Source organism: Zeus faber (genome assembly GCF_960531495.2).
Source record: "Zeus faber genome assembly, chromosome: 5".
Classification (NCBI taxonomy): Eukaryota; Metazoa; Chordata; class Actinopteri; order Zeiformes; family Zeidae; genus Zeus; species Zeus faber.
In genome coordinates, this window is record NC_137192.1 from 15,345,929 (window position 1) to 15,358,809 (window position 12,881).

The 12,881-nt window shown below is 40.5% G+C and overlaps 1 protein-coding gene across 1 annotated transcript in view; it reads right to left on the reverse strand.

The window, feature by feature from the left end:
• Positions 1-254: 254 nt before the first annotated feature.
• tex264b (testis expressed 264, ER-phagy receptor b) overlaps positions 255-12,881 on the reverse strand; it is a 30,019-nt gene continuing 17,392 nt past the window's right edge. The window contains exons 3-4 of the mRNA XM_080001660.1: positions 8,907-9,069; positions 255-1,046 (exon numbers count right to left, since the gene is read on the reverse strand). Coding sequence (XP_079857786.1) covers positions 922-1,046; positions 8,907-9,069 — 288 coding nt within the window. The 3' untranslated portion in view covers positions 255-921. The remainder of the gene's footprint in view (positions 1,047-8,906; positions 9,070-12,881) is intronic.

Sequence of the window (12,881 nt, forward strand, 5' to 3'; positions counted from 1 at the left end):
TTTCTTTGGTGATTATGATCTGCCACCGAGCTGCAAAGAAAGGATACTGCCGGGGAAAATGGTTTTGCACACTTAATCTTTGCACATTAAATAAGGACCTTGTATTCTGTTATTGGAGTAAAACAAGAATAAGTACATTTATATGACCGCATTTTTTTTTTTTAGAACAAAACACACTTTATCTTAGGAAGTTGTAACAATTCACTCAATGAGACATTCAACTACAAAACAAAATGTCAATACCTGCAGTTACATTCACTGTGATACTGTACACCAGGAAATAATTGTATACAAGCCCTTTGATATAAACAGTACATTTGGCATTACTTACTGTTAGGTAACACTAAAAGGGACATCTGCAGTTGCTGTAATGGACCCTTTAGAAACATTAAAACAGTGTACAAGCTTAAAACAAGCAGCATCTTTGTTTGACCAGTAAACAATAAAGAAATTGTGCCGTTTCAACAATGACCATTAAAGGAACAATCAAGAAGAAAAAAATCTAGATATCAATGTTTTCAATATTTGTAACATCCTTTCATTATAAAATATCATCACGACTTAATAAAAAATATTTCAAGCAACTCCTGAATCATTCCAGGCAATTTCTTCAAGTAATCACAGACCCAGACGTCTTGTCCCTCAAGCGATCAGTTACGACTGAATGAGGGTGAATACTTTCCTCAAGATTCTCTTCAGCTTTTGAAATGCTTCCCTCAACCTTCACAACTCAACTTCCATTTAACACCTCTCCTACTTTCCAGAATGAAATATTGAAAAACACCCTTCACCAACAATCAGTGCCTTGCTTTTTTTTTTCCCCAGCAATGATGATGATGACAATATCAAGGTTGTTGTTGTTGTTGTTGTTGGACGTTCCAAGTTCCTGGCTCCCCCTCCTTGATTTGCTGGGTGAGTGTTTCAGTGGGGCTTCCCTCTCTGGTGCTCGTGGTCCAGGCCGTGACAGGGCGGAGGTGTCGGGCACCGGCGTTCCGGGGACGACTCTCGGCTGCTCTCGGAACTGTATCCGCTGTTGGACTCTGCACCTGGAGCAGCAGCAGAGCAGAAGTGAGTCAGCGAGTCTGTGAGCGACTGGAAATGAAAGCCAGGCTGTGGGGAAGAAAAAAACAAAAAACAAAAACAAAAGAAAAAACCTGCTATGGGGTTTAACCAAAACCCATGTATTAATATTCGGACTCCACTTTATCCCAAGCTGAAGTAAATTATTCCTTTATAACCGGTTGATTTTACAGTCCCAGTTGTCCTAATGACATGTGCACCCGGTGATCATAATAATTTATAGACCACCGAGACCAAATAATGGGTTTTTTTTAACTAAGACTTTGTCAAATTATGACAAAATTCTGATTTTAGGTGATTGTAACATACATGTCTGCTGCCCCGCCACACTTTTATTACTGATTTCATGGATGTTATTGACTCTTTTAACCTCACTAAAGTGGTACGAGACCCTACACATTCTAAGGTCTCAGCTCTGAAAACATTGAGACAAAGGATATCCGTGTGTCGGATCACAAAGCGGTTTTATTTAGTGTGGTCTTATCCCAATTTTGTTTTTATTTTTTATTTTATTTTCTTTTAATCAATCACAACAATCCTGTCTGCCGCCGTGTTTTTAACTCTATATCCGCGAGTACGTTTTCTCTGCTTTTCAATGCTTCTGCTTCACCTTTAACTGCCTTTTATCCAGATTTTACCGTAGAGGAGTCTTCCATTTTAATGACACGTGTCTGACTGCCCTGGACGCTGTCACCCCTTACAAAAGACAAAAAGTCAAAACATGGCAGCCCTGGCTAAATAAATCCACCCAGGACCTAAAGAGAGACTGTAGGAGAAAGGAACAGAAATGGAGAAAGAGTAGTTTAAATGTATTTTATGAAATCTGGAAAGATGCCATGCACAATTATCAAAGGGCAGTCAAAGAAGCAAGAGCAACTTTCTTCTCTAACATGATTGTTACAAACCATCCCAACCCCAGACTTTTATCATTATCATTAAAACCATCATTTTTGCTTGAAACTCTATCCACATGAAATCAACCATGTGCATCCTTGATATTATCCCCACCACATTTCTTAAAGAGCTGATTGACACAATTGGACCCAGTTTATTATCTATTATAAATAGCTCACTGCAAAAAGGCATTAAAGAGGTTAGGGTTAGGGTTGTCAACCCAGCTTTTGGCTTTTATGTGTCATAATAACATCTTTGAGAAATTCCAGTCGGGTTTTAGAGCTTTACATAGCACAGAAACCGCCCTCCTCAAAGTAATCAACCATATCCTTTTAGAAGCCGATAGGGGGGGTGGGGCCATTTTAATTCTTTTAGATCTAAGTGCAGCCTTTGTCATTTTTGATCACGCCATTTGAATTGAACGTCTTAACATGTGGGTTGGCATCAAGGACACTGCACTTGGCTGGTTTTAGTCCTAGCTTTCAGAAAGAACCTTCGCAGTCTCCATAGGTAACAACTCATCCTCCACAGCTCAATTTACCTGCGGTGTTCCGCAAGGTTCCATTGTAGGTCCACTTTTATTACCAATCTATGTGCTGCCTCTTGGCAAAATTATCCAAGGACACAATGTGTCTCTCCATTGCTACGCAGACAACACACAGATATACCTTCCTCTGAGACCTGGTGACCGTGCTGTTGCTGCTGTTCTACATTGTCTCAATGATATAAACCGTTGGATGGCACAGGATTTTCTCTCAGGACTCTCTCGCCTTCAGAACACAGCAGCTAGGCTTTTTACTGGTTCCAAGAGACGACATCACATCACCCCAATCCTGGCTTCTCTCCATTGGCTCCCTGTTCAGTTCAGAATCAAATTTTAAGATTTTACTGATCACTTTTAAGGCACGTCTTGGTCTGACTCAAGCTACATAACAGATACGCTACTCCCAAAATTAGGGATATTTGGCTTTTGGGTGAAATTTATGGAAAATGTAAAAAGTTCACGCTACAGTGATATTATATCATGAAAGTAGGGCATTTAAGTAGAAGCATGAAATGGTGATTTCCTCATCTCAAACAATTTATTGAAACAAAAGCCAACAACAGCGGTGGGTACACCACAACAAAAAATGTCAATGTCTCAATAACTTGTCATGTGCCCTTGAGCATCAATTACAGCTTGACAACGACGTCTCATGCTGTTCACAAGTCGACTTATTGTCTGCTGAGGCCTGGCCCCCCACTCTTCTTGAAGGGTGGTCCTCAGGTCATTGAGGTTCTGGGGCACAGAGTTACGAGCCTCTACACGGCGACTCATCTGATCCCCTAGGTTTTCTATGTGATTCAGGTCTGGAGAAAGTGCAGGCCACTCCATTTGAGGTACCCCAGTCTCCAGCAGCCATTCACTAATGATGCCACCTCCATGAGCTGGAGCATTGTCGTCCATGAAGATTAAATTAGGCCTGTGTTGTTCATGGTGGTAGCTCAGGAGGTAGAGCTGGTCGTCTAGTAATCTAAAGGTTGCTGGTTCGATCCCAGGCTCCTCCTGCTAGCATGCTGTAGTGTCCTTGAGCAAGACACTTAACCCCTAGTTGCTCCTGATGGCTGCGTCCGTCGGTGTTTGAATAATTGTAAGTCACTTTGGATAAAAGCGTCTGCTAAATGCAATGCAATGTAATTTTAGGTTCATCCTGAAATTTCACCCGAAAGCCGAATATCCCTAACTTTTTGTGCACATATCTGTATATACATAATTAGCCTATCCCATATACATAAGTCTATCTCATATACATAAGCCTATTCCCTTTATCTATTCTATTTTATTTTATTTTATATATTTGTAATTTATTCTTTAGTATCGACTAACTGCATTACGTTTTAGGAATCAGTTAGTTGGTCTAGTAGTAATTCTTAGGTAGCTACTTCAGCCTAGGACACGTGTGTTGTGTGTAATCACCGGGTGCGTTGCATTGACATTTCACTGCATATATGTATGAAAGTATGTATATGTATGTGAGGAATAAACCTCTTGAATTTTGAACCTCATTTAGCCCCAGTCACACATCTTTATTTCAGCACACAGTGTTAATTCTCACAAACACATGTACTGTAGGTGCTTGCAGTCAGCCTTTGACTCCTGCCAAATAAATTATTGTAACATATCTACTTTTGTTTTTTTGTTCCTTTATCTGCTTTTACAATTTAATTAATTCATTTAATTACTGTTTATTCATGTTCCTTTGCCTTTTAATTTCAATATCTGAACACTCTGCTTTATTTGTCTGTCAAAGCACTTTGTAAACTCTGTTTTTAAAGGTGCTATATAAATAAAGCCATTATTATTAGTAGTATTTATTTTTTATTATGTGGATAACGACATACCTGCATTGCATTAAAATACCATTGAAAAAGAGTACCTTTAGATCATGAAACTATTCAAATTGCGATAGGTAAGAGCTGGACGATAATGCCTGGGGTAAAAATAAATAAATAAATAAATAAAAAGATAAATTTAACAATCAACGTGAGCCAATGCCACCAAACCAAACATTTATGAAAACATGGTCCAGCATCGCCCGGATCATGGAACCCGTTATACCTCAGGACAACCGTCCCATGTTTTACTCGTGTTGGGACAATCATTTATAGTCATCCTTTACCTCATTATCATCTTTGCCTCTTCCCATGCTTAACCTTCGACAGTTTTAAATGTGTTCTAATCAATCATTTGAAATTCAATAATCTCCACTAAATAGGGGTAAATGCACTTCTTCATGGCATACTGTATGTATCAGAGCAGATCCCAATATTTCTGCAAAAATGACAGAGCAATGTTCTAACCTCCATGTGTTAAATTTGTCCATTTGGTTGTCCACAAATCCAATTTGGTTCATCAATATGTTGAAGTGTGGGGTAAAAATAAATGTAACAAGAATAAAGAGCCTGTAATGGTTAAAACCATAAAGTGTGAAAGCAGGATACAGTACGAACAATATAATATTAGTATTTTGGCAGATGCACTTTGCAGTTGCTAATTAATGCGTGACAACGTCCTGTGGCGTCACTGACGATTTAGTTTGCAGTTGAAACTGAAAACAAACAAGAATAATAACTTTCCTTTTAGTTGTTCATTTGGACCTCCATTATGATGTTGTTCTGTTTAATCAGTACCCATTTACATCAGATCAAACTAGCAATTAATAGGAAATCTAATCAAGAGGGTTAATGATTGAGATTAAACAGTGAAGATTGACTGTACCCATGAGGAGACTAATCATCACATTACTGCTAATGGATGTGACACAAGTTAAACCCCCAAAGGCACAAATATTTTGCAAATGTAAAACTGACTGACAGGTTGATAAACTGTGTCCTCCCTTCAGCGAGTTTGGAATCGAGGAAAAATAGCAGGGTTGTGATTATTCACCAATGAATACCCATTCATTTATCTCAATAAAAAAAAAAAAAAAGTTGAAACTAGGAGGAAGGAGATACATGTCTTCATTTAAAACATTGCTGTGAAATACAAATCCATGCTTCCATTTTACAATGAAGCAACAAAAAAAAAAAAACACCAAAATAAACCCAAAAACCTTAAACATAGTTTCATAAGGATTTCATGACAGTGTGTGCCTGCTGTAAATACTAGAGACGTGTTGAACTGCATCCACATGGTCATAAGGTACAAGCTCTCATATTCTGTAACTTTGTTAGAAATGACTGCAATAGCACTGTAAGGAAGAAGAGAAAATATATGGGTATTTATGTGAGAGAAGGCGTCCATTAAGAGAGAGAGCGCGAGAGAGAGAGTATGATGGAAAATAAGGTTTTCATATTTAAATCAGATACAACTAAATTGCTTCCCGTGGCAAATAGCCTACACACTTAACTTTATGAAAAAATAAAAATAGAAACATGAACATTGGCAATATGAGGAGGGGAACAAAACAATAAACATGACATGCAGTATTCTGCATGAATTCCAATTGACCTTAATGTAAAACATGATGAGAAACCATGTCCCGAGCCCTGATTGGTTGGTTAGACTACAACTTGTCCCTATATCATTGTTTATCAGGTGCAACACTAGCGCATCTTACATGGTCGCTCCATCTCTATAGGTCTAGGAGTCCAACTTCATTCATATAAATTTCTGTTAGCACCATACACCCTCTGGCTCACTAAACAAGTGGCAAACTGAAATAAAACAATAGAATTCTGCAAAACAAGTCCTGAATCGCAAATGGTTTTGAACAATACTGGTTTGGCTGAAAGACTTCTCCTCCACTGGTCGGATGCCTGAAGTGGGTCATAATCTAATCAGCCAATGGAGGAAAATCACATTTGTTTGGGAGAACATCTCAGGCAAGCAACTTTTTCTGCTGTGAAAGTGTCTATAGATTTAGTGTCTATAGAAAAGTTTTGTGGTGCCTTTCGGGGAACACCTGTCGAGCTAACAATTGGTCAACATTTGCATTCAGCCACGGCATATCAATCTCAATTTCCGTGTGTAATAGCTTAATGTGTTTTATGTAGCTGGCTTTATAGATTAAGTTGGATATTTGTCAGCAAATAACTTTTTAAGGTCATTTGTTACTGAGGAGTGTGACCTACTGGGGAAATGGTGGCGTTCCTTATAAACTGTCAACAATTTATTAGTCGCTGTGATACAGAACTACACGTGAGACAAATCCCAGAGTACAAAACATGTGCTGGTGGATGCTGTTCCGATCGCGTGTGTGTGTGTGTGTGTGTGTGTGTGTGTGTGTGTGTGTGTGTGTGTGGTCTGAGAAGTCTCCAGTGTTCTATTGTCTGGGTCCAGGGTGTGACAGGAGCATGGCTGACTGTCACATTATCATTCCCAGTCAAGGAGCCGGATGAGACTTTCACTCTGCACCGCGCCAGTGAAACTGGGAAAGGATAAGCACTGAATTTGTCAACGTCACTTCGTTTCGCTTTAGCCTCGAGTCCAACGGAGCAAATCAACCCGGAACAGAACTCCGTGGGAAATTAGTGAAGCGTGATATTATCTTTAATAATTGGACTTTGAGTGGAGGACTGGGTATTATAAAGTGACATATAGCAGTTGGAAATAGTTTCGGTCATTTAAAATGAATTGAATACCATTTTATGGTAAGTGACTGAAATACAGCTCCTAGAAGCACAGTTCTCTCTAAGTATTTTAAGCAAGTAAGTATTTCCTTTTTAAAGTAACAGCAACATCTTTCATTTCTTCAGTTTGTGCAATATACTTAAACTATGTTTTAGGAAAGATAACTTCTATGTTGTGCTTTTTATTGCAAAAACTTGGAAAGAAAAAATGGAATACAACCATTTGAATGGTGTCTTGTAAACCTATGTGGCACGGGCACTGCATACAAAAATACTTGACTTAAGAATATTGTTTTCTAAAGGAGCATGGTGTGTTGTGCCCCTAGCTGTTTATACGGTGAGTAAACAATTTTACATTTCAATAACTATAATTTACCCTTCCTGTGAGAGGCGAACCCAATCAGAAGACATTTACAGTTTGTTAGCACTTAGTGTTTACTACATTTATCCTGACCTGTCGCTCACTGTCAAAGTAAACCTATCAGGGCCAGGTGTTCATCAGCATCATTTATCATTTGAATTCTCATTTTGTTTTATCCGTTTTCATACCATGTCTTATCTTACCTCCTCTGCATATGAAAGAAATTGTATCTTAAGTGTTTTGTAAAAGGGAAGATAAATTGAGATGTTTTTTGAGGGAAGCTTCGTCAGCTGCACGCGCGCACACACACACACACAGACACACACACACACACTAATTGACTCAAAAACAGTGTGTTTTGTACATTAGAAGAAGAAGAAAAATCTTTAATTGTCACATGCACATGCTTTGGATGGTGGCCAGTGAAATATGGCCTCTGTATTTGACCCATCCTGGCTTGTCCTTCCTCTGGGGGGGCAGCCAGGAGCAGTGGGCAGCATTCGTCGGGAATCGTACAGGACCTTCTTGCTGTGAGGCAGCAGTGCAATGCACTGCGCCACCGTGCCACTGCCACATCATGTGTGTTTTGTCATGTGGCAGCCTGTTGCAGTAGCTTCGGTCAACGTCTTGTGTTTTTTTTGTATTTTCTTGTGTTTATATTGTCATTGCTGCTGCAACGCTGGAATTTACCTTTGGGGATTAATAAAGTATCATTATCTTAAACAGCTGGAGGTGCAACACTAGAGCATCTTACATGGTCGCTCCATCTCTGTAGGTCTAGGAGTCCAACTTCATTCATATAAATTTCTGTTAGTACCATACACCCTCTGGCTCACTAAACAAGACAAAATAGGGTTTGATTTAGAGGGAAAGAGTAGCATGCTACTTGTTCTACGACTATGCATAATGAGTGGGCGGCAGATTGCCCATATGGCGTCTGTTGTTGAGGAGTGGATCCCTGCTCATTGGCACCCCGACTGAGTTGTGCTTTTCATTTGCACCTGAGCAGGTGTCAATCCCAGCCAGTTTCTGCAAGAGCTCAGTTCCTTAACCAAACAACAGCATCAACAAGGTGGATGTTCCATGGGCGGCGCTAGATGAATATTACACTCATTACCTTCTGTGATTCCATTGATCTTGAATGATTTGTGCTTTTGCATTCAACACTGAAACAACATCTCAGCAGTGAATGTTTTGATAATAAAGCTACGGGTGCAGACGTTGAACACTAGAATTTGCATCCGGTCAAAGCATCCCCTTGATTTTTTTCATGTATTGATTTGCAGTCCGTGGTCGTTTTGTCTGAATTTATTCTATTTTCACGGTACACAGAGCAAGGTTTTAGGCCACACAATACATTATAGTCACGTTTCGTCCAAGGCCTTCAGACCCCTGTGATCTGTCGACCCCCTGTGGGGACTTGGGAATCACTGCACTAAATTGAGTGAAATAACCCTACCTGAGATGTCTGTCTCACTCCCTGATCCATCTCCTGACAGTCTCCTCTCTATATGGCGGAGCTCAGGCACATAAAAGTCTCCCTGACGAGCCAGCGGGACCATGTACTGGATCTGACCCCCTCTGTAGATCTCAAGGAATGGGTGGGCACAAAGCCTCCTTTCCTAGGAAAGATGGAGATGGATAACGTCAGTTCACAATGTTCAACTTTCAAAGTCGGACCAAGTTTGAAACACCAAAATATTCCACCATCACATATAACTTTAGTCATCAAGTTGTTCTCTCTTCACTTGGAAAAAATAAATGTTATTTTTTTTTTTTATTAAAAGTCGGCCCCATAGTTCATTCGTTCTTAGTCGATCTTTCCCCCCGCCCCCCCACCTAATTGTCACAATTTCATCGGACACACTCATTGTCATCAGATCACAGCATCGCATGAGGAAACACACTTTGAGCTGAGCCGCTTTACATGAACCTTTTCCAATACTCACCTGTAATTGTTACACGTCACTAAAAGGTCAGCTCATGAATATTGATGAGGGCGAAAGCTGAGGCCAATACTGATTGAGAGTCGTTACGAACAAAACTTTAGAAATCATAATATTAGCGATTTTGCGGGAATGTATTTCGAGGCTTTGTTAAGACATATTTGTGATTTCGGTTAAAACATTTCTCCAGGTAATGTTTATTATTGAGAATGTGCACATTTTAACAAGCCCTGCGTGAAGAAAACAAAAACAATAAACATATGGTGCACCGTGCTAAAATATCTTCTGCTTACAGTCCGCCTGTGAGGAAGAGGATTCTTTGATTTCAGAGCCCGGCAACTATCGGCTCCACCCCCGCACTAGAGTGAACCCCGTCCTCACACCCACACATGACACAGCTTTGATCCCCAAGATCTGTCTTTTATGTATGAGGAACGCTCTGGTTTTAGCTGGCTGAACTAACACCGCCTGGTTGTTGCTTCATTCCCCTTCCTCGGGAGCGAGGAAGAGGAGCCTCCCGTGACAGAGGCCATTCCATTTCTCCCCACTCATTAACCTTTCATATGTAAGGACGTGTTACTTTGCTCACACAGAGCCAAGGTTGCACCCTTTCACCTTAGAAACATACGTCTAAAGCCTATACACCATAGGTAGACATGGTCACTAGGAGAAAGTATATCGTTTAGTCAGAGCCAAAATTAGAAATAAACGAGAGTCGAGAGGAAAGTTGGCCAAAATGGACGCAAACATGACCAAATTTCCAGATCTATTAACACATCATCCATCCAATAAGATTGCGAGTATGAACAATAGGACGCGTTGACAATGTAAATGTAGTCTTTAAAAGAGAGATTAAAGTGGGTGTTATAATATTACACACAGGGGGCTTTACAGTGTTAACTCCTCTGCGAGTTCGCCATCGCTCCCAGGGGAATGTGTCCAGCAGAAATTGCACAATTTGTGCAACAGAAAATCTCTGCATCGCCTTTCCTTCCCTTATCGTCCATGAGCTGTCACCAGCGGGGGGGAAAGCCAAGCGCATGTCCACTGTTGCTTTAGAATAAATTGCTGATTCTGATGCTAGATGCCATTGTCAATGCAACCAACCACAAACATCTCACGTCTTTTAAATGAAGGCACAAAAGGCCACGGCCACTTTGGATTGTTTGCAGCTCCCACAATAACATCACAGATGAGATAGAGATAGAAAAAAAAAAAAAGGGGGCCACTTTTGACTTTCAAACCAGGTTCTGACGGCAGGGAAGCTGGTAGGAGGTTGTTTCATGTTATCAAACAGTGCCTGTTCAGTGAAATAAAGCTTTATCGTGGCCATCAAATGCACCAGAATTCTAAGCAGAATGCTTAATAAAAATATATTGGTCTAATCGTTGAGGGTTGCTCATCATTTACAGAGTAGCTTCATTTCAAAATGATTTCTCATTTTAATTTACACATACACACAAATGAATACGGGACGGGAAACTGCATCACTTCCAATGGGGCAGTATTTTTAGTATCAGTACACTACCCAGTACACAGATACTCACAATCAGGAATATTCAGGCGGTCCAACTATGACATTAAGTGAGACCCCCCATTTTAGGAAACAATTCAGAGTCACGAATTTCTCCACGTTTTACCAAAATATACTGATTTATATATACTGATTTTATATTGATTTGATCAATAGATGTTGCTATTTCTATAGCTCTATTGTTTGCAAGTTGCTGTGGTTAATTAAACATCTTTTGGTGGAAAAAGCTTATTCAAAACATTGATACTCATATAATATTTTTAACAGTTTAAAATGTGGCTGGAGAGGGTAGGGTGTTTCATGGTTTCAATGGGCCTTGGTAAAGCAAATTCAGATAATAATAGAAATCAAAAATGTATATTTTACCACAAACGGTTATTACATGTAGCTTTAAGCACCATCTGATTGTGTACAACAACCAAAATGAATCTTAAGCTAACACACCATATCAGTGCAATATGAGCAGTTAAACAGTATGAGCACATTGCATTATCGCTCCCAGCATTTCTTGAGTAATGGAAAAGCAAAACATCTTTTCAGCAGGAGGTGAAGGCGAGAGGAGCGGATGACTGTTCCAGACCAGCAGGGGAGGACAGAAAAGTGACCCAAGATTGAAATGCTGAATTCCAAGGCTCTGGCTGATTAATATTCACAGACAGGTTCTCCTCTCCCTGTGTGTGCTCTTGGTGTAATTGGCTAGTTTGCTGTCTGGGACGAAGCTCTCCAAAAAGGTCAGTGGTAAAGTCTATTAAAACACATGGTAAAAAGTGTTGTAACGACACTCTGAGGTCGCCCTCAGAGTGTCGTTAGAACACTTTTACCTATGGAACGCCATTTGAGTCAATATTAAATAAGCAAATAATTAAAGTCTATGAAATAAATCCTGAAATAAATAAATGAGGCATATATAAATATAAATAAATATAAATATATAAATGAGTAAATATAGCTCATTAAATAGTTTTTTATTTTAAAAAGGCATTTTTCAAATGACTACTTTGATTAATTTCAGGGGTCTTTTTCATAATTCCACATTTCCATTCCTTATAGGCAAGTGAATGGGGCGTGGTTATCTCACAGATTCAGAGTCGGTGGAGAGAGAGGGGGAGCCAGGCTGGCGCTGCCGTTGGCGCTTTCCTACGCAACAGTGATAGTATGATCGGCTGCTTGGAGCTGGTCCTCAGCTACCGATACCTCCTCGGTTGGAGCCTGGGGCCGGTAGAGAGCGAGCCGGTTCCGTTGGAGGGCCAGCACCCGGTTCCACTTGACCGGCTGCATCCTGTACACCACATCCGACAGCTGTTCCAGCACAGTTCAATGGCCAGCCCATTGGCTCTACAGCTTGGGGCAAGATCCTTCTTTCTCTCCGGACAGTTAGATCCACACTTGGGTCCCGGATGAAACGTCCGTTCCCCGGCAGCGGGAGTCGTAGGCCCGCTTCTGTCAGGACCGTGCGTTACTCTTTGCACTCCCGCAGCGCTTATGTTTGGACACAAACTCCGTACCCCAGAAGATTTAGTGTTCGGGCTGCCCCTGAAGACAGAGGTGCGGGGGCTGGCCTGGGCTACCTCCACAACCTCTGTGAAAGGCTGCGGGAGGTGCACGGGTTGACAAGGCAAGGATAGAAACATTGACAATAAAAAGGAAACACACATTAGCAAACGGGAAAACAGGGACAGAAGAACAAACCCTATCCAGAGAATGTGGTATCACATCGACCCGTAAAAGGAAGACCGGAGAAAGGGAGCAAGTGAATAATAAGACTAGCGGTGAAAAGTCTGACACAAACCGTGAACTGTAGGGTTTTGTAATTGGCCAGGGGGATTGTAGATAGTACTTTTATTGATTTTTGTTTGCCCTTTTTATGGTCTTTTGGAATATCCCAGTGATGGTCCCCATGAGAACAATCAGGCATGGTACCTAAGTCGTAGGGTGGTATAAAGAACATTTTCTA